The sequence below is a fragment of the Anastrepha obliqua genome, chromosome 4, assembly GCF_027943255.1.
Source record: "Anastrepha obliqua isolate idAnaObli1 chromosome 4, idAnaObli1_1.0, whole genome shotgun sequence".
In the NCBI taxonomy this organism is placed as follows: domain Eukaryota; kingdom Metazoa; phylum Arthropoda; class Insecta; order Diptera; family Tephritidae; genus Anastrepha; species Anastrepha obliqua.
Window position 1 is genome coordinate 103782743 of NC_072895.1, and position 22664 is coordinate 103805406.

The 22664-nt window shown below is 31.9% G+C and overlaps 1 protein-coding gene across 8 annotated transcripts in view; it reads right to left on the reverse strand.

The window, feature by feature from the left end:
• The window catches only part of LOC129246207 (heterogeneous nuclear ribonucleoprotein L), a 343070-nt gene that overhangs the window by 108066 nt on the left and 212340 nt on the right, over positions 1–22664 (reverse strand). For 7 of the 8 annotated variants that reach the window (XM_054884810.1, XM_054884816.1, XM_054884812.1 and 4 more), the window contains one exon: positions 20579–20650. The exons of the other annotated variant lie outside the window; for it this stretch is intronic. In XM_054884810.1, coding sequence (XP_054740785.1) covers positions 20579–20650 — 72 coding nt within the window. The remainder of the gene's footprint in view (positions 1–20578; positions 20651–22664) is intronic. 8 annotated transcript variants of the gene reach the window in all.

Genomic DNA, 22664 nt, shown 5'->3' on the forward strand with positions numbered 1-22664 from the left:
TTAAAATAATAAGAAGTAAATAAAAAAAAAAGTAAAAAAACATAGATAAAAATAGAAAACAGAAGAAAAATAGAAAAAACTAAAAAAAAAATATGTAAAAATATATTAAAATATAAAAAAATTAAAACAAAACAATGAAAAAATAAAAAAAATATAAAATGATAAAAAACAAATATGAAAAAAATTAAGACTATATTAAAAAAGTATAAAAAAAATAAGTAAAAAATAAAAAAGCATACATAAGAAATAGAAGAAAAATATAAAAATGTAAAGAAAAAATATATAAAAATATGAAAACTATATAAATATATATAAATCGACCCGGCCTAATATATATACATAATTGTTCCACAAATGGAGGGACATACAGTGTCAAGTCGACTCCGAACGGCAGATATTTTTATGAGAAGCTTCTTCATGGCAGAAATACACTCGGAGGTTTGCCATTGCCTGCCGAGGGGCGACCGCTATTAGAAAAATGTTTTTCTTAATTTGATGTTTCATCGAGATTCGAACCAGAGAGAACGCTGTAAATTCCGAATGATAGTCACGCACCAACCCACGGCCGCCGTATAAAATATACCAAAATTAAAAATAAAAATATTAAAAAATAAAAAAAAATATAAAATGATGAAAAACAAATATGAAAAAAATTAAGACTACATAGAAAAAAGTAAAAAAAAAACAACTAAGTAAAAAATAAAAAAATATAAATAAAAAATAGAAAAAAAAAGAAAAAAATATATAGAAAATGTACGAAGGAACATGTACAAATAAAGTTCATACCTTTGTGAAAATTATTACACTCCCGCGATCCCGAATTTCGCAATTTACATACATAAAATTTATAAATCAAAGAAATAATGCACTATTTGAGAACTACTAACATCCCGCGATCCCTAAACTCGAAATTCCCGCAGAAGCTTTCAGGAATTGAAATCGTAGTACGGAAGTAAAGCCGGAATCTTGAAAAGAACAAGACACTATTTAAACTCTTTATCCCTTTAATTTTGTAATTTTGATTAATGAAAGCAAACAACACAATATTCTACCATTTTTCCTATAACCTTTTAATTTTTCATATTTTTTTCTAGTTTTCTTGACCTTCTCTCCGTCCGCAGCATTCATGAAATTTGTTTAACTACTTATTTTTTGCTAAATTCTTTCATTTTTCATTCAACAAAAAGAGAATCATTAAAAGTTATGTTAATGGCGTTTGTGAAATATGAGTTTGTTCGCGATGAAAATAAAAAAGCTGTGGAATATTTCCAAGTTGTCAGCCGCACAACATAATTTGCAAATTTACGCCTTTTCGCTGTAAGACATGCTACATATTTTACATTTATTCGCATGTGCATATTTATGCATGGGGTGTGTTAAAAAACAGTCGTAAAATCCACCCAGCGCAAATGTTAGCGAGGAGGAAAATATTTTTACAACATTGGAAAATGAATAAGAAAATAATTTAAAAATTTGAAGAAATGAAACAAGATAAAAATGTTTGAAAGCTAAAAAAATAGCCGATATTTTAAGGAAAAAGCCACAGCTGTTGCAATCGCAGCTGCACTAACACTCACACGCATGCCATGCAACATGGTATAACTGCATGCAGCAGCTTTCGGCGAATCGCTAGCAAAATTCAGGTCTCTGTATCAGTAAGTAATTTTTACATGAAGATGCAGTTGTTATGGGTGGAATATGATAGGAATGCTGTGAGGAAAATGAGCGGACGGACTTACGTGAGCCCATGCAGATTATCCTATAGAGTGTGTATATGACAGGAAATTAAATTTTCAAGCGAAAGGAGAAAATTATATTAACTACGTGCAACTGCTTACAATTCAAAAATTATGCAAAAAATATACTTTTTTTGTGCATGTATGTATGCATGTATTTACTTGAAAATAAAATCAAATTTCAATGCTGTAAGAAAATATCAGAAATATCAGACAGACTGAGTTGGGGTTCGGCGCGGCATGCCACGAAATAATTTTTTTTTATTTTTTTCACGAAAGTCGCGTTGCAAATTTATTAAATATTATTGTATTATTCATTGAAAATTTGGCATTGGCGGTGATTTGAGGAGAAGGACGGCAGCCAGCCACTTTAGACAGCCAGCCATGCGGCGTAGCAGCGCAGCTCGAAGGTAGGCAGCCAGGCAGGCAGGTAGATCGGTGCATGCAGTTCGCAGCTCTTCGGCTGTATGGCTGAATGCACCGATTGGCCGTGAATCAGTTATGACGTGCAAATTGTCAAGAGCGTAAATTTGCAACAGAAAAAAAAAATATTAAAATGAAAGAAAAACACTCTGAAAAGCAGCAGCAGCAACGTGTGAATTAAAAATGCAAAAATAAAAATATTATGTGAGTAATACCTATTTATTTCGTGGATGTACATATTGTTCGAAATCTCTCGAGTATAATTTTGTTATTGAAGCATTGGAAAAAAATCTTATTAAATAAGAATTTTACTAAGTTGCTTGGAGTGCAATGATTTCAAAATTCGTAAAAAACGAATTATGGTGGTTCAAATTTATTAGTACTGAAGCTTTCGCAAAGAGCAGTAATGTGCAACTTGAATACTGATATTGATACATGATGTATGTATATTACCTCTTACTCTCAATCTACCAACTTGAATCCTTCTAGCGGTGAAACTGTTAACCCCAACCAGAGACTGCGTAAGTCACTATGTAGGTGAGAGACCCCAGTGGAAGAAAAGGGAACAAAAGAAGTGGATGATCTGGCTTTCCTAGAAAGAACTGGTCGTCCTAAGACTGACAAACTCATACCAGTATTTTTTGTCGCGAATCCACAACAACAGCCTCGGATAACTGATAGTGGAAGCAATGGACTGCACAAGACTGTAGTGCGTGCTATTGATTATGATAAAGGTTTGAAGACATGTAGAAATGAATATCAAATAACATTAAAATAATTAATAAATTTGTGGTTTGACCTCATAGAAAGGTGAGTTTGACTTAAAATGTTACATACGTCCAAAATTTCCAAAAAATCATTTTTTTTACAGATTATTATTCTTTATACTTTTAGGCGTTTTTTTGTGCAAGTCGATTGTAAAAATTTCCCATAGATACAAAGTTTTGGAAGAAAATTCCCGACGAGAGTTTGATGCGCACAGGTAGCTATCCTTCGTTTGAGGCAGCTGGCCGTTACGAAATGCGCTTGAAAGTTTAAACTCGTGAAACTACTTTTTCCGGCACTTGAAACTTTTTTTCCGGCACGATCTCCACGATAACTTATACAGTTTTTCGTATTTTTTTACGCGGTTTTTTTTTTAATATTTGAGTTTTTTTCTGTATAGTTTGTCGATTTTTGATATTTTTATTAAAAAATTTTATAAACATAATTAAAGTGTGAAATGTCTTTCAAAATTCAAAAATCTGGCTCGACAGACTATAACTACAATTTTATTTTAAAAGTGGTTTTTTTATTTTTTTGTTTTTTTATTTATAAAACCACCAACAGTTCATGGAGAAATGATGTCGACAGTGGAGCAACTTTTCTCCATTGTACTTTGGGTCACGTGATTTTTAGAAAATTAGTATATATTTAATTATGTAAAGAAAAATTAAAATAATTCTTTTTTATAAATTTTAAGTACTAATAAACAATGTACAAAATTATGACATTTTTTATATTTATTTCTATTTTTATCTCTTCTAATTTTACATTTTTCGTTTAGTTTCTAGTTGAATAAGACGGAAACCTCATTTTTCAGAAAGTGTTCACTTTTTCGGGATCCCAAAAATTTTCGAAATCTTAGCATTTCGAAGATAATCAAATAAATAAGGATGTGGGAAAACTATGAAAATATCCTGATCCCATATTTTGGAATTTTCATAAGTAAGTAGTCGAGGCTGAAAATGTAATATTGAATAGTGTTTGCTCAAACCTTGTACGGAATATAGTAACCAGAAATTTTTTGAAATAATTTGAGATAGAGACTGACTGCTGTTGCCGAACGGGTTGGTGCGTGACTACCATTCAGAAGGCGAGGTTTCGAATCTCCGTGAAACACCAAAATAAAGAAAAAGTTGTTTCTAAAGTTGCCGCCGCTCGGCAGGCATTGGCAAAATTCTGTGTGTATTTCTGCCATGAGAAAGCTGCTCATACAAAATATCTGTCGTTCGGAATCAGCTTAAAACTGTAGGTCGCTCTATTTGTGAAACATCAAGGCGCACAACACAAATAGAAGTTGGAGCTTGGCCAAACACCCAAAAAGGGTGTAAGCTCCAATTATGTATATATGGAACATCTCACGAAAGTGAGATTGAAAATTATGAAAATATCCCGATTCCGTATTTCGTGATTTTCCTAAGCTAGACTGAAAATTAAAACTCGGATAGTACTTGCAAAAACCTCATAAGGAAACACATACATATGCTATCCTGAAAGTTTTCGAAATAATGTGGTAAAGTTTCTCAATTAGCAGATTTCATCAATTTCGTTTTTATGCACATGCCTGTATGCTGTAGTTACCATGGAATCGCATTTAGCCAACATGTTGCCTGTATGCTTGACTGAGATTTAATTTCAACTGCCGCCGGCAGCATATGTGGGGCACATGTTGATGCCAAAAACAAACACAAATTAAAAAAAAAGAAAAATATTAGCAGAAGGCGGGCGGGCACATTTACATTTTTCACAAAATTCAAAGAGAAAATGACTGTGCTGCTGGAAACGAGAATTTAACTTTCACTTAAAACATGCTGGCCCACACGCCCTCTTCAACTCACCCACCGCCAATGTATGCAAATGTATACGTGTCAATGTGTGTAGGTATGTACCACACAAATGTCTGATAGTTACGAGCCGATTAGATGCAAATCTGTTGCCAAAAGTGAGGGTAACTAAGTAACTAAATCTGTGCTGGAGAAGGGAGCGATGGACAAGGTAGGGAGTTGTTAGAGGAGCAGTCGGCATGCCAGCAGCAATCCAACCAACCATTAAACCAGTCATTTAGTTGGCAAATTTTTGCGCAAGGAATCCATTAGAGTTAACCCGAAATTACTTGGCTAAAAGTTTAATTGAATAAGTTTTGTTGTAATATAAATGTTCATGATGTTGATATTGTTTCATGTTCTCAGAATTGCGCTGTGGGTTGTTCAACAGAAATACTGTAACGAAGTATTTATTAGGCCAACGGCGCATTTGCAGTCACCATCTGTGACATGACAGAGGAATAGCTGATGGCAGGCAGGCGGCGAATAGGCGGCGTGTAAGCTCACTGGCAAACATCATGTAAAGAATATGCAATTAATTTTTCACTTGACTCGACAATTAGGCATTCAGCGCCACTGCAAGTCCATGTCCCTAGAGTAACGAAAGCGCCTCGACACGGTTCACTGGATGCGGGCGGGCGGGCGGTACGCCATGTACGCCATGAAAAGCAGGTACAAGTGAGGGTAACAGCCACCATTGCGAAACATATGCCAGTGAAGTAACATTTCGCGACCGTTTCCGGTCGGCAGCCGAGCAAAGTTGCCCGGTGTGGAGCAAGGCGGAAGTTTGTCGCGAGTTACTTGTTTCAGCAGCATGTTGCAGCAACATTAGCGGTACGAGTATTATTAAGGCTTTAAAGTGATGGTTGTTAATAAAGCAGGCGCAGTGATTTAGGTCATGGCGAAACGAGAGAAAGAAAATAAATCCAAGGAAAATAAAACCTATAAAAACTAAAATGAAATAAAATGAAGTAAAATAAAATAAAATAAAATTTAAAAATTGCAATAAATTGAAATAAAAATGATATAAAATATATAGAAATAAAAAATAATCATAATATGAAATAAAATAAAAACAAAGAATTAAATTAAATGAAATTATTGAAAAGTTTAATTTTGGAATATTTCAAAATTCGAAAACATGAATACATACATGCATACATATATGATATTTCATATGAAAGTTTGCACTTTTGAAAATCATAAAAAATTTAATTTCACAATTATAAAATTTAGTTTCACAATTGAAAAATTTTAAAATTTTATATAGTTGTAAAATTTTTAGTCCCAATTTAACAAGTTTTCGTGATATAAAATTTTTTTAATTTTATGTAAGTTATAAAATTTTTAGTTCCCAATTTCAAAACTTAATATAAAAATTAATATGAATTAAAAATAATATTTTTAAGAAATATATTAAAAAAAATTGTTTTTTTTTTCATTTTTCATTATTATTTTGTTTAATATTCTAGAAGCAAACACTTTCTTTTTCATCAGAATTCATGGGAAAATCCTACAAATATGTTACTAAAATTTTAAAAATTTTAAGTTAATGCAAAATAGAAACTTAGAACGAAGTGCTTTTCTTTAATTCCGAAATCGGGAAAATTTTTCTTAGAATTCATACATTTCATAAATTTACAAAATTCAAAAACAGGGGCAAACCAATTCTCAAAAGTGTTCCTAAAAGTACTTTTTGTTTTAAATATATTAAGAACACAACTTGGAAAAAATGTAAAAAGTTTAAAAAATCTGGAGGAAATTCTTTAAAAATACTTTTCTCAAACTTTTAAATTCGAAAATTTAGCAAAAATAGATTTAATTTTTTTTTGAGTTTTTTTTTTTAATGTAATATTAAAACTTAAACATTTATTTTATGAAATTATGGTATAAAAACAAAAACACAAAAATTTTTCATTTTTTGATTCAAAAATTTGGGCAAATTCCTGAACATGCATTTGTGGTCGCTCTTCTTTTCCCAACATCAATAATAATTTTACACAAAATTCCTTGCATAACAAAAGCCATAAGCTTTATGCAGAATTCAAAAATTTAACAAATTTCAAGGAATTATCATTAAACTTTTAAATTTGTAAAATTTTCTAAATAATTAAACTAAAATTATGTTGAAAAATACGTGACCAAAAGTTAAATTAAAATAAAAAACACAGTGAAGTTACTCTTAAAAATATGTTTAAACGAAAAAGCTTCCTAAAACCTAGCGAAAATTATCTTAATTTAAGAGCGAAAATCTAAAAGCTAAGAAAAGGTGTAAACCGCTTACATAGATTAAATCACAAAGCGCCTTCAAGTGTTTTAGCATTTGAATTGAAAAACATGAAAATTTGATGAGCTGCGAGTATTAAAAAATTATCTTTTTATTTCAAGTTTCGTTAAAGGCCGTAATGTGAATTGAAATCAGCTGCATTGCCTCACTGGCTTGCAGGCTTCGTCGAGAAAACCGCCTACGCTCCTTTCTCCACCATCACAAATATTTTCACACACACACATGACTCTGCTTTTATATAGTCTGTATGTATGTTACCTAATCACATATGTACATAAATTTCAAATAATTTTTCATGACAATCATGCAGAGTTCTTCTCTCTATCAATCTCGCCGCTACATTGCCGCACACTACATCTTTGCCAGCGCTGCTTAGGTGGCAGCACCACAACATGAAAAACTCATGCCTTCCGACCAAAGAAACCACGCTCGCCTTACTAATCCTTTCCTCTTTACTTTCATTCTTCCACTTTGAGAGTGATGCTGCTGCTGGTGTCCTTCGCCGCAATGACATTTCTGCCAACAATGCGTTGAATATTTCATAGATACCGTTTTTAATGCAGCCATGGCGCATTTCTGTTTCACATGCAATGCATTTAGGATTTAATACTGCAATCATCAACTGCATCCGTTAGTCAAAGCCAAAGTGCCGCACACATACACACACACTTATGAGCATGCGAGTGCACACACTCGGCGTTGAGTATTTGCTAAAAGCTCGTCCGTTTGCACGCAAGACTTAAATGACTTGAAGCGTAAGGCAATTTGGACAGGCTCAGGATTGTCGTTGAATCTGAGCATTTTCATTTTCATCTTCACCATCAGCTGCACCTTCATCATCATCATCATATCCCTTTTCCTTTTGTGGTGATACGCTGTCATTCGTCATTGCTTTTGACTTTGTTGTTGGTGGTGACACAATTCTCCTGCTTTTATGCTTAGATATTTCCTAAGTCTATGCAGGTGTTTTGAGTCGTGCATGTTTGTGTGTATGCGTGCACGCATGTAAATGACTATGCTTTTGATAGCGTGATTATTGGCAGCTGTCGTTTGGTGCTTAGTTTGCCAGGAGATTTACTGCCCTGCCCGGCCAATGTAAAGTTGCCAAGAAAACCGGAAGTGACCGAATATTTGCGTGTTGTTGTGCGTGCATCGAAGAAAATGAAATTTCTGATTAGTTTTCGCAATTTAACTGCAACTTGAAGGAGCTCAGCTTAATGTTTCGAAAGCAACTGCCACTGCTGTTGACTCAACTGTTGCTTAAGTGATTAAGAGTGTATTCTAGGACAGACGGACTCTGCAGATACGAAAAATGGGCAGTTTACTTGAATTGAATACCGATTTAGTCCAGTCATCTCAAGTGATCTTTTTTTTAATTGCAGTTTTTACAGAGACATTATAGTGGGATATAAAATTTAAGAAAAATTTTCGTATTCCAATGTCGTGTTTTAACGAATTTCCATATGCTCAAATTTAAAAATTTTCATATTTTCTGATTTACTAAAATTTCATACTTTGCCACTGTTGTATTTATAGAAACAAATGCAATCAATTTTTTTAATGGAGAAAAATTGTAGAAATTAATTTAAAAAATTTAGGAACTGACTGGATTTTTACAGCTTCAAACTTGGTGTTTTTTTGTACTACAATTAAATGGCTTTTAAACTGCGTACCAAAAATCTTTCTAAGAATTCCAATTGGAAATAGTGGATTTCGGTGCCATTTTTCTGATGTTTGTATAATTTTCAAAACCCAGATTTATATCCATAATCTTTGTTAGATAATGAGCCATACTTTATTAAAAGCAAAAAAACATAACGAATATATAAAAAAGAAATAAAAATAATCAAAACTGACCAAAATTTTGGTGAGCGGGCTGTTCATTGTAGTTGACAAACAAAAAATTCATGAAAAAGTGCATTTAAATTCTCAGTGTTTTTTGGTTTAATTTTTGCCAACCTTTATTTATTTTGGATTTTAATACTATTTTTCGGATTTAAATTTAATTTATATATTTTTATATATATTTACAAAAAAACAAAACACTTTCGAAAATTTTTGGTGAACTATTTTGTTATAATTTTTTTAAGTTGTTTAATCTTTTTTTTATTTCAGTGTGAAAAATTTAAAAAAAATTTTTGTGAGTCATATTTCATCACTGTTTATTTATTTAGTTTTTGTTTTTTACTTTAATACTATTTTTCTAGTTTTAATCTTATTTATATATTTTTATACAGGGAGATATATTTTTTTTGAGAATGGTAACACAAATGGCATGTCAAATGTGTTCATAATTTACTTAAAGGTTTGACATTTACGAAATGGGACGCTAAACGCTTGAACAAAATTGGGAAATATTGAAAACATATTTCCAAAGTGGTGAGTCTTCGTCTTATTTTCTGATTTCACATCGGTGGCGACGTCAATAAGCAAAATTGTCGGATTTGGGGCTCAGAAAATCCACACATTACTGTAGAGAAGCAAATGCATCCACAACGAGTCACTGTTTGGTGCGGTTTTTGGTCTGGCGGCATCATCGGGCCATTTTTTTCGAAAATGAGCGAGGAGCTGCGGTTACAGTAAATGGTGAGCGTTACCGTAACATGCTCAACGAGTTGTTTCCAAAAATTGAAGAGGATGACATGGACGACATTTGGTTTCAACAGGACGATGCAACTTGTCACACTGCCAAAGTTACACTCGAACTTTTGGCTACCGTTTTTGAAAACCGAATAATCAGCTAAAATTCCGATATCAATTGGCCGCCTCGGAGCTGTGATTTGCACCCGTTGGACTATTTTTTGTGGGGAGCCGTTAAAGACAAATGCTATGCGAACCATCCAGAGACGATTGATGCTTTAAAACACGAAATCGAAGTTGCCATTCATGAAATTGGAGCCCAAACAATCGAAAATGTGCTTAAAAATTGTAAAGCCAGTCATTTGAACGATATTATTTTTCATTCTTAAATGACAATGTTCAATCTTCAAAATAAAAAAAAAAAGTTTGAAAAAATATTGATTAGTTTTTTGTTTATAGCCGATTCAAAAAACAAATTTTACATGGCCCACCCTATGTATTGAAAAATTTTGGTGAATCATTTTATTTCAATTTCTAAAATTTATTAATATTTTTTTTTCTATGTTAGTGCAAACAATTAAAAGCAATTTTAGTAACATATTTTTTAGGTTTTCCCATGATTGCTGATTAAAAGGAAACCATTTGCTTGTGATATTGTATTAAACAAAAAATAATGAGATACTAAAAAAAATTATGAAATATAAAAAAAAACAATTGGGACTAAAACCTGTGAAATTAGGACTAAAAATTTTATAACTATATAAAATTTTAATTTTTAATTAATTTTTATATTAATTTTGTAAGTTTGTTACTTTATTTATTATACTATTTTTTTGTTTTGGATTTTAAGAATTTTAGAACATAGTTTTAGAAATGTTTTGGTAGCTTTTTTTTATTAAATTAAAAGAGAAAAATTTCAATATACTTAGAATCACATTTTTAAAAATATGTTTTTTTAAGTGTTTTTAATTACGAATAAACAATTTAAATACAGGTTTTTGTATTCACAGTTTTTTATCTAAAAAACTTCAAAAATTCTGGTTTGTCGTTTAAATTTCACATATTTGAAGAAGATATTTTTACAAATTTTTTCATAAAAAAATTTAAACACCATTTTTAACAAAAATAATTTTTACGTTGTGTTTAAACTTTGCAAATTTTTAAATATATTTTGCGGGGTTTGTTAATTTAAAAAATCAGATTTGTAAATTTTATATCATATTTATAAAAAAATTAGATGTTTTTAAAAAGTACTTTTTCTATATTTTTGAAGAAATAGTAATTATCCACAGCTTTTTAATTAAAAACCTTTGAAGTTACTTTGTCAGTATTGGATTTCACATATTTTAAGATAATATTTTCATGATTTTTTTTAGTGTTTTTGATAAAAAAAATAATTTTAGGTTTTTGTATATTTTTGAGCTTTAAAAGTATGAGAAATCTATTTTCAGGAGTTTATTTCAGTTTTTTATTTAAAAAACATAAAAGAGTATATTTTTTTGTTTTGGATTTAAAATATTTTAAGAATATATTTTCATGATTTTTTCCAGTTTAAAAAAAAAAAATAATATTAGGTTTTTAAACCTTAAATTTTTCTATGTTTTTGCGCTTTAAAAGGTTGAGAAATCTATTGGCAGGAATTTTTCACAGTTTTTTGTTTAAAAAACTTCAAGAATTCTGGTTTGTCGTTTGAATTTCAAATATTTGAAGAAGATATTTTTAGTAATTTTTTCATACAAAAAACTCCTTGTAAGTTTTTAGCGGCAGACTAATCACCTACCCTGTCAGAGAGCAAATAAATTAACGAAACCAACGCAAGACTGAGTGTTGTCGAGGCCCTATGCTCCCGAGTGGAGTGAACAAGGAAACAAGAAAGGTTTTAAAAAGTTAAGTTTTTATATTTTTGAGCTTTAATAAAAAACTGCTGTAGGTTTTTATATTATATTAAAAAAATATTTGATAAATGTATTTCTAAAGATCTGCTCATGGCAAATTCTTCATGTTTTTCAAAGTTTGAACAAGTTTTTTAACGGTTTTAATTAATCAAATTATTTTAAATCTTCTTTTCAAATTTCCTCAACTTTTCATTTTCAAGTGCCTAAAGTTTCTACTACAGCTTGTTTTTAGTTTTCAAGAGAGCCCATTTAATGGCCACAACGACAGTGGGGTGTCATCATAAGAAATAAGCTATCGCCATTATCTTACTTTCCAAATTTTTTACTTCAATTTTCATTTTTCATAAAGTGTCAATAGTCTTACAGCTCATTAGATGTATACATATGATACTCAATACATATTCATACATACATATGCATGTATGTGTGCGCATATTCAAAGCAATATTTTCCAACAAATATCCACATATTTCATATTACTCTATAGTTTTCTCTGATATATTCTCCCTCTTCCGGCTGTACTCAAGTGTGTTCCAACAACAACAAGCACACGTAACTTGAGATGAGAACTAAAATATTGGCATAACGACGGGATACCAGCGAAATCTAGCGTATGTGATGCTATAAAAACTACAACAAAATATTGAGAAATAGAAATCCAAGTGGAAAATTTGATTGGTTTGAAATGGCGCACATGTACGTAACTTTGAATGTGACAAGTGCAGCAGATATATTGCTTTGGTTTATGTATATAAAATGACATGCGATGAAAGCTGATGTGCTGGAACAGATGTAAGTATCGGAAAATATAAGGAAGACTATGCATAAAAAGCAGCTGGAGCAGTTGATGACATTATTGAACACTCACAACCACCGCCACCACCACCACCACACTATATTAAACATCGTTGAGTTTTGCATGCAAGCAGAGCAGAAAATAGTGGAAATACAAAAACAGTACAGCAAACCGTACATCGTATGAAATGGTAGTTATGTGAGAATTGAGACTTTGAAAGCAAAATTTTAGCCAATTCACTCACTCAGCGATAGATTGTCGAGTAGAGAAAATTAACTTGCAAATATTTTAGAAAACATGCATCCACGTTTTATTTTATACATCAGCAGCATAGCTATCCTTACTGATAGCCAGGCAGCAATCAAGGCTTTCAACTTTTTGCAGGTTACATCAAAACTGGTGGCGGAATGTGCTAATAAGCTGAATATCTACCAGAATACCAGAATAATCAGGTATATTTGCTATGGATACATAGGAATTACTGGGAATCTTCTTCCGGTCATCAAGTCCTTGTGGGATATGGGGCATCAACCACGTTTACATGCACGAGATGTGCGATTCCTGGCAACTTACTTTAATTCGCTCCAACTATTCGCGATACTTCTATATCCCTTCCGACTGTTTGTCTTCAAATTTCGCTTGGTCTACCAGAGGCGCAGCGCAAAATGTGTGGCCTAGCAGTAGGTTCTTCTCTCTTATTCGGGAAATAGAATAAAAACAAAGAAGACTGGGCTTATCGCAATTAAGCCGAATGGGTTGGTGCGTGACTATCATTCGGAATTCACAAAGAGAACGTAGGTTCGAATCTCGATGAAACACCAAATTAAGAAAAACATTTTTCTAATAGCGGTCGCCTCTTGGCAGGCAATGGCAAACCTCCGAGTGTATTTCTGCCATGAAAAAGCACCTCATAAAAATATTTGCCGTTCGGAGTCGGCTTGAAACTGTAAATCCCTCCATTTGTGGAACAACATCAAGACGCACACCACAAATAGGAGGAGGAGCTCGGTCAAACACCCAAAACGGGTGTACGCCCCAATTATATATATATACATATACATATATATGGAATTAAATAAGAATAATTTTAGAATCGTCATCAAATTTTTATTTTAGATGATACTAATTTGTTAGTTAAAAAATACCCAGATTTAAACGAAATAGTTTTTGTTTTTATTTTTTTACTATTGTCTTTTTTTATAATTCTAATGAATCTCATTTTTTCGCTACTTGCGAGAGAGAATTAAAACTTAAACCAAAACATTTTTTTTTTATTATTATTTGGTTATTGCTGTATTATCATATTATATTATTTATTTTAGACGAAACAGTACAATGTAATGATGATCACCGCAAGGCACAACTTGTGGGAGATGACTATAATTTCGAATCACAAACTTAATTTTTTTTATTATTTTTAATTTTAATTTTAATTTAATTTTTTTTTATTTAAATTTTTTTATTTTTATTATTTTTTATTCTTTTTTTACTAATTGTGAGAGATAAATAAAACTTTTTTTTATTATTGTTTTTTTATAATTTTTTTTTTCACTACGTGAGACAGATAAATAAAACTTCCAACAAAAATTTATTTTTTTTTTTTAATTTTTAAAATTTGTTTAATGTTTACAATTTTTTTAATTTTTTCATTATTTTAAATTTTTTTTTGGTTTTTGTTGTTTTTTGAAAATTTTCTTTAGTCATGCTAAAATGTATGAACACTCTATACTATTCACTACAGAATAAATTTTCATACAAAAATATCAAAAGTGCAAAGTTTTTCATGCCTCTACCTACTCTTAAACCACTAAAAACAGTCACCTCCACGTTCTGTGAATGTTGGTTTAACTGACTCACACTACTGAAGTGTATATAGAAATGAAGACGCATTAAGAAGATATCCAGAATAGTAAAGCTAGGCTAAAAATAAGAACTGATAAATACTTTGGTTAACCGTCGATTTTGCGCTTTTTCAATACCAGTTCTCCCCATAGTGAAATATCTGCTGAATTTCGTTCAACTAACTCAACTTTTCCTTGACTTGTACGATTGGATAAAATATTATATTAGATATTATAGGAATCAAAAACGGGCACTGCGCAATATAACAGCTTTTGCATCCCGATATCACGCCCCAAGCTCCCAATAGCAAAGGCACCTTCAGAGCTGCCTGCTGAAGGCATAGTGATGATACCGCGTTTCCAACAGTCATAGAATCAACTATACTTCTCTTCAAAAATATTAACCTAGAAACCGTCAAGGTCAGACATTCAAACAAGATGTGTACGTGATCGTCCTTCAGTAAAGTCTTAGTGTACAGACTTGGCTAGTACAAATGCGAACGCAGCCATTATTTTGCAGCTGTTGTTAAGCAAGAAACGTTTTTCACAAATTTTAGGAGTATACTGCTGAACTGGCAGTCCCTTGACGGATATACATAATTTAAGTCTTAACGTGGAACCGACTGGCCTCTGAACTCCGTCGGTTAAGGGCAGTGGCGTATTCATTGGCGATCTTAGTGGAGTCTACTCAATAAGTTTAATAGTCATTTTTATTTTTTCATATCATCTCTAAATTCAAGATTTCTTCCATTAGTCACAAAAATATCAGGTTTGCTGCATTTCGGAAAATTGCAGTTATTTGGTATATGGGCGCTATTTTTGTCTGATTTTTACCAGTTTTATTATCAACTTGGCTTAGCCAAAGGGTACCACGCGTTCCAAGTTTGGTTCATTTATTTTAATATTTCCTCTCGTCAATCTAAAAATCTTTAATATGAGAGGAAAGTCATAATACCCTAATGGACTACTGTACACGGGCATAAAAATATGCCATAAACCTACATTCGAGCAATCAAAAATGGCAGCATATAGTAAAATTTGCTATTCGTAAAACAAAGAAATAGTTTGCAACAGAAAAAACAAAATAGTCCCAGAAAAAATTGCTACATAATTCAATGCTTTTCGGCAGTTCTATGAATTTTTCAACAATGCCGCTACCGCAACAGTTCAAGCGAAGCCTTTACATTCGACCACATGCATTTTTGGTCAGCATGAACAATGTGCGTATGTATGTGCACACAAAGCCTAGGAGCAGTATAGAGTCTACTTACACTCCACCAGCCACCAACCGCTATTAATGCAACTTTTGTTCAACAGTAAATGCTATTAAATTTCATGACTATGAAACTGTTTCCGCCTTTTCTTGGTTAACCCAGCATGCGCAGTCAGCCTTCACGGAAGTAGAACTGAGACATGGCGAACGGAAGTAGTTGGTAAGTAGATAAAAAATATGGGGTAACGAAAGCATGCAAGCTTAGTTGAATTGTGCGTGCAGAAGTAAAAAATAGGCGGGGAATACAGAGAAATTAAACCACAAAATTTGGTACAAGAAAGTAAAAAAAATTCCAACTGCGAGCTCAGTCTTTGCTTCAGCGAACAGCAGATGAGCCTTAAGGCTACACAGTAATACTAGCCAATAGAATGGAAAATTTTGCTTTCATATGCGCCTCATTTCTACTGCAAATTATGCGTTCGCAGTTGGCCTTCAAAGCCAACGTACATAACTCATTCATGCGGTTGAGGCTGCCTCCACCTGCGAAAATTCGCGCTAATAAAAATCACAGCTTCGATTTATTACACTCGCTTAACATTTATGTTCTTGCAAAGCATAATATTGAGCACATTGTTGCAACTCTTTTTTGCGGAAAAACAACTGAAGCTGGTGTGAGTGTAATTTGTTTTGTTTTAAACGAATGTTGCTCATACGCACCGGCCGACGCTTGAGAGGGGTTTGTACCGATAAATTCTACGGTAACTTACGTTTTATTTTGGTTTTTATTTTTATTGATTTCCCTTTTATCTTTATTTTATTTATTGAAAATGTTATGTCATTGCGCATTTTTTGTCACAATTTTGATTTAATTAGCATTTTGCGTTGCATTTAATTAGTTAAATTTTGCCGTTTGTGGTCAAGAGTTTTATAATTGGTTCTGTGGTTTGCACAAACAAGAACAATTCAGAAATAAGTGAAACCCAACTGCCTCGAAATGCTAGAGAAACACAATGTCTCTTTTCTGTGGTGCTTTTGTAATTTTGTTGCTGGCAAAAAAACAACAAATTAATGAGCCCATACGCTGCGGTTAATTATGAGGCTAAGTAGGGTGGAAACGGCAAGAGTGGAAAAGTGTGATATAAGCGAATACTACGAAATTATAAATGGGGAAGCAACTAACCCATTTAATATGAAGCAGCAACTTTTTATATCTGCAGTCGGTTCTTAGCGAAAGGCTCCAAATTGACTTCTTCGGAAGAGCTATCATATGATGTGAACTGTCACTAAGGCCAGTGCGCCAGCGATAGGTAATAAATGTGTGAGCATTATTTTTTTTTCAGTTAAGTGTAAATAGCTTCTTGACACGGCTTGAAACGACATACTAATTTTTCAATAATTCGGAGAATAGTCTTCACATAATTTTTTTTATTTTCAATTATATGAAGTAGGAAACACTAAGTGAAAAATTCGAAATTTAAAATTGTATCAAGCGATCAATTTTCACTGGTGGGGCTTGGTTCAAATTTTGTTGACGATTTTTATATACATACTTTTTTAAAAACAAAGACAGAAAACATTGGACACTTGAACTAATATTTAAAAGAATAAGAGGACGTCAAAGCAAGACAAATAAATTAAAACAATTTTGTTTTATTTTGTTTTGTATTTCTTTTTTTTTAATAAAACATTAAAGCGAATACCTCGAAACGCGCAGGTTCTGGACATCATATCCTATGACAAAATTAATCGGAAATTATCTAAATAATAATGTTCTTAAGTCTGTAAGTCGTGGTAATAAAACACGGATATTAATACTTAAATTTAAAGTTTTAAATTAACTTTGAAAAAAAAATATATATGTATTTAAAATAAAATAAAAATAATAATAAATCTATTTTTGTTTATTTAAACTAAGAAATAGTACTAAAATATAACACAGGAGTAACTAGTATTTAAATTAAAAATTAAGCAAATAATTAAAAAGTATCAGAAAGAACCTGAGAGTACGGGTGGGTGTAATCACAGGGCCCAACGTCTGTGGTCAGAAAATGGCTGCCATGGTTGTCGTTGACAGCCGATATGCCTTTCCTGTCTTGAAGATGACGACACCGCATAGCACTTTCTCTATAGTTGTCCGGCGTTTTCCAGAATCAGACTTAGAATATTGGGTTCCGATGCACTGAGTATGGATAAGATTCATACTCTTCCTCTTCCGGGTCTCTTTCTCTCTATTCGTTCTATTGATATCTATCTGGGTGTAGTACAATGGTCTCCTGACTGAATGCTTGGACTTGTCCAACCCCCCACAAATCTAGGTGATATGAATCTAACAAGGTGATATTTCACACCAAACAAATATTGTGCTGTTTTCTGTTCGTTGCATTCAGCTGTGAGTTACAGCGTGTTAACGATGAAAGCCAACAAAGAAAATATTCGATAAATTTTACAGCTTTTCTTTGATAAAACGAAAATGCAAGCCAGGCCACTGAAATTTTGAATGGTGTTTATGGTGCCGATACTGTAAAAGTTAATTGCATGCAATTTTGGTTTGGTCGATTCCGTTCAGGTATTTTTGATGTTAAAAAAAATGTCTCTAATGTCGAAAATGTCGATAAAATCACAGAAATAAACGAAGTTGCCCGGCATGTTAGTAGTCGTAGCACCGCCCGGGAGCTAAATATTGATCGTAAAACAGCTTTAAACCACTTGCGCAAAAATAATGGATTTCTTTTTCCTCAAACTAATATTTTAAGACACAGAAAAGGGTGCTGGCAAATTTTTTTCAGTTTTCTTCTTTGATTAAAAATAGGAAAATATCAATTAAATTTATGCTTAGAATAGTTAGTAGTGAAATACAAAATATTCAAATATTTAGCTCTGAAGCAAAAAAACAAATTTATATCATACAATATTTTTTAAATTTTTACAAATTATTTATTTTATTTTTAAACTAAAAAATAAGTTGTATTTCATCATGAAGGGTACCAATATAAACTCCCAATATTCTAAATAAACTTAAAAAAATTAAAGGTTAATACAAAAGAACAAAAATGTGTCGAACTCATCATACTTATTTTTGCTATGTACAAGGTGGCGCAAAATTAATCATCGAATTTTGTTTTTGAATAACTTTTTTACTTAATTAATAAAAAAATGTTTTTGACTGATGAAAATCTTTACTTTGATTTCCATTGCTGGTTGTCTGTTTGTATACAGCGGCTGTCTCGTTCGCAAGTGTTAAATGAATATTGAAAACGAAAAAGTATAAATCCTCGTATTATAAAAAGTACATAAAGCGAAAATATTAGGTTGGGGAAAAATAAATCCCTTATTTCCGGCCTAATATACAATATCTATATAAATAAGTTTAAAAAATAAAAGGATAACATTCGTTAACATTTTTCACAATTTTGTTTTTTTTTTGTTTTGCTAAGCATATAAAAATACATACATACATAATAGTTAAGCCAACAGTAAGTGATAGAAATATCTGACTATTAAATTAAAATAAACTTTCATAAAACATAAAACAAAAAAATAAAAAATAAGAAACATTGTTTGCTAAAAACGAATAGCATATTCAAAAAAAACCCTCTTTATCTAAAACCCCGAAAACAAATTGCAACAACTTTGTTTCTCTTTTAGAACTAAGCAATATTATATAGGTACATATCTATGTGTGCTTTAATGAATAAAATTTCTAATTAAAAACTAAATCAAAGTATGAAAACAAAATAAATCACAACCACAAAGTGCACTTAAATTACAAAATGAAAAAAATAAAATAGATAACAAAAAAAATTCTTAAAAAAATAACAGCCACATACACAGGAAAATCGTTAATTTGACTGATGCTGCATTACTCTTTGGCAACAAGGGGGGTGGGGAGTAAGTGGAAATACTATATTGCAAAATAAATAACTACTTTCATTTGAAATTAGCACAAAAGGCATCAAACTGCTTTGGCAGCACTGGGGCGCAGAGGGACAGAGACAGAAGCGCGAGGGGCGTGCAGACAGACAGGCAGAAGGGCATATGGCAAGTATATACATGTAAAAACAAAAAAAAAAAACAATTTCCACAAATTACAACAAATAACAAATATAAATATAAAAATAAAAAACGCAATAAATGAAAAAACAGTAAATTTCATGAGTTCGTATATTACTAAACGCAGAAACACATGCATTATACATATCTATAATATGCATGTATGTATGCAGTAATCTGCCACGCCAACTAATTTCCCCGGAGAGCCATACTCAGCCATTCTAGCAGCAGTGGCAGGCTGAGTAGTGAATAAAAAAAATATATATATAGCAGCCTTTTTGGCGTTTGACGATGCACCAAACAGTAAGTAATATTGAACACAAGCATGTATGTGTGTATGTTCCCATGTAAATAAAATGCGCAATGAAATGTTTGAAAGCAACGCGAAAGTGTAATAAATATAAATGAGCAGGCCGCAGCATAAGAAAATATACGCTGAAGGCGATGGCGAGGGGAGGTTGGGCATAAGCATAAGCAGTAGCGGGGAAGCTTGGCTTGGAAAGTCGCCAGGCCACGCAACTCTATGTTAGCAGCGATTGATAGATGCACTGTGAGACAGGCTGTTATTTTTCAAAAGCACATAGCAGACGTACTACGAGCGGCGCGAATACTTGAGCAGATCTATCACTCACTTTGCCAATTGGAAAATTTATATATTAAAAGCGATTTGCTGTGAGTAACAAAAAAAATTGAATCAAAATGCTCAAGAAATGAATTCTTGAACAGCAAATGCATGCAGTAACTAACAAAGTGAATTATATTAAAAAAAATAAAAACAACAACTGAGTAGCAGCAGCAGCAACAGCAGCGACTTAGTGAATTGACTTCGAGAAATCGCAGTCCATTTATAGTAACGCAAAACTCTTAAAAAAATTATAATATTTCTCAAAGCTGTCTAACTAGCTTCGATCTTCCCCCCCTCTCCCTTTTCTTCTTTCTTATTCGCCTATGCAAACAAGTCTTTACCCGCTCCTTTTCCAAGAACACCAATTGAGTAAATCAATTATTTATAGCAAACAAACTCTCAGCATATTTCAATTCTTCAAACGGAAACTGTTTCTGTGTGTATGAGCGCGCACCTGTGTGTGTGTGCGCGTATACGAGTGTCTGTGTGTGTGGGTGTGTAAAAGGAGTAGCACTAATTTTGAAACTAATTTGAAACTACTACTCACTGTAGGGCTGTGGGCGTGTTCCATATAGCGGCTCTTGTAGCAGCGGTGATCGACCATTTCCAATCTCCTTAACTGCAATTAAAGAGAGAAGACAGTAGAGAGTAGAGTAGAAGTGGTTGCTAGTGGTAGTACTTAGTACAAGTAGTGAGTGTGAATCACTATTTTTTGTTTGTTTTAGTTAAAAGTTTTAATTTTCATTATTCAATTTTTTGTGGTTTAGGAAATTATTGGAAATTGTGTAGTGGAATGTATAACAGAAATTTTTGTTTGAATTTGAGAAACAAAGAGACAGAGAGAGAAAAAAAACGTACTTTCTGTTACAGTGTTTTATTGGAAAACAAAATAGTTTTTGTAGTTATTGTTTCATTTTTTCTTGGCATTTGAGTTGATCAGTTGTTTGCTACGCCACCCCATACACGCACAAACACGCACGCACGCAGCCACCGCATGCGCCTGGAGTTGTGGATTTAAGTGTGCCAGCCATTTTAGGTGTCGAACAAGCAAGACTGTATAGGCAGTGAAAAAATTTTTATTTGAAAGAAAAAAAATGTGTCTAAAAAAAAAAACAAAATACAATATGCGAACGAAAAATGTATCTAAAAAAACAAAAACAAAAAACAATATGCGAACTTAAGGCTAATTAATTATGTTGCATTGAAAAATGTTGAGAAGTTCTGGCATTCGAAGCGAATTAAAATTAATCGGAAAAATTAACCTCTCTAAATCTTTATTGAGCTGTAGCGTGTGCTATAAGGGTAAAATATATTTAACGGCTCTTAAAAGTAGGCTACATTAAAAAGGCAAGTTATGCCGCACAGAGTATGTGGGTGTTCCGACACACCATGTCTTCTCACAAATAAATTAATTTGAGAAGCTCAGTTATGTACTGGAACAAATTCTAATCTAGTTTGCCTTTTGTTAGATACTCTACATAAATTTTACGACTCTTAAAAGTAGGCTACAAAGAGAAGGCAAGTGTTTGCGCAGCTAAATTTAAGAGAATTAAAGTTTCATTGACACAAATTTTAAGCTATTTAGTTTTACGTTACTTATTCTACATATATTTAATGACTCTTAAAAGTATGCAATATGAAAAGTTCTTTCGCACTTTGAAAATAAAACAGAGCACATTTTCATTGACAGAAATTCAAGCTAGTGCGCAATAATTTGGTTGCTGCCTACACATATTGATTTTCAGCTTTGCCTTGAGGAACGTCATTAACTGTTAATTGGCAACCCTGTTCAGTAGAATTTTAAGTTGAGAATCCATTAACGCATTGAGTTGAGAGCCAAAGGAGAAAATCAAATTGATATAAAATTTAAGTGAACTATTAAAACAAACTTTAAACTATTTGGCAACCCTATGAGTAACCATTTTGAGGTAACTTTCTTTAGTTTTGATTAAATCTTTAATTGAGTTTTCTATTTCCAAAAATATATGATGCTATTTTTAATATTTAAACTTTCCATTGTCTATATACAAAATTGTAATAATTAAATAAATGTTTATATAGCATCGACAGCAAAATGATGGTCACCCTCTTCATGGTAGAAATTTCAATTATTTCGTGAATCAAAAACACATTTTAGTAAAGCTGTAAAGAAAATTTAAAACTTTCTGGCAACCCTATTACAAAAATAAATAAATATTTAAGCTGGCTATGGCCTATAATTAAATCTTTTCGTCAATGAAAATTTGTAAAATACATTTCGACTACAGTAAAACCGTAAAGAATATTTAAAGCTTTCTGGAAACCTATTATACAAAATTTATATATTTAAGCATATATGTACTTCAATTATTTTTTCAATGAAATTCGTAAAATATATTTCAGTTAGAATAAAATTATAATTTTTTTTTAATTTGCTGGCAATCCTACAATAAAAAATGAGTATTTAAGTAAACGATTATATATTTATTTCAATCATTTTGTCAATGAAAATTTTTAAAATTAATTTTGTTTTAAATAAGCTTTTACATTTTTTTTTAATTTTTTGGGCAACCCTATAGGAAATATAGATTTTTAAGCATTTTTTAAATTCATTATTTATTACTTATAATTATTGAATATAAAAGCTGTATGAC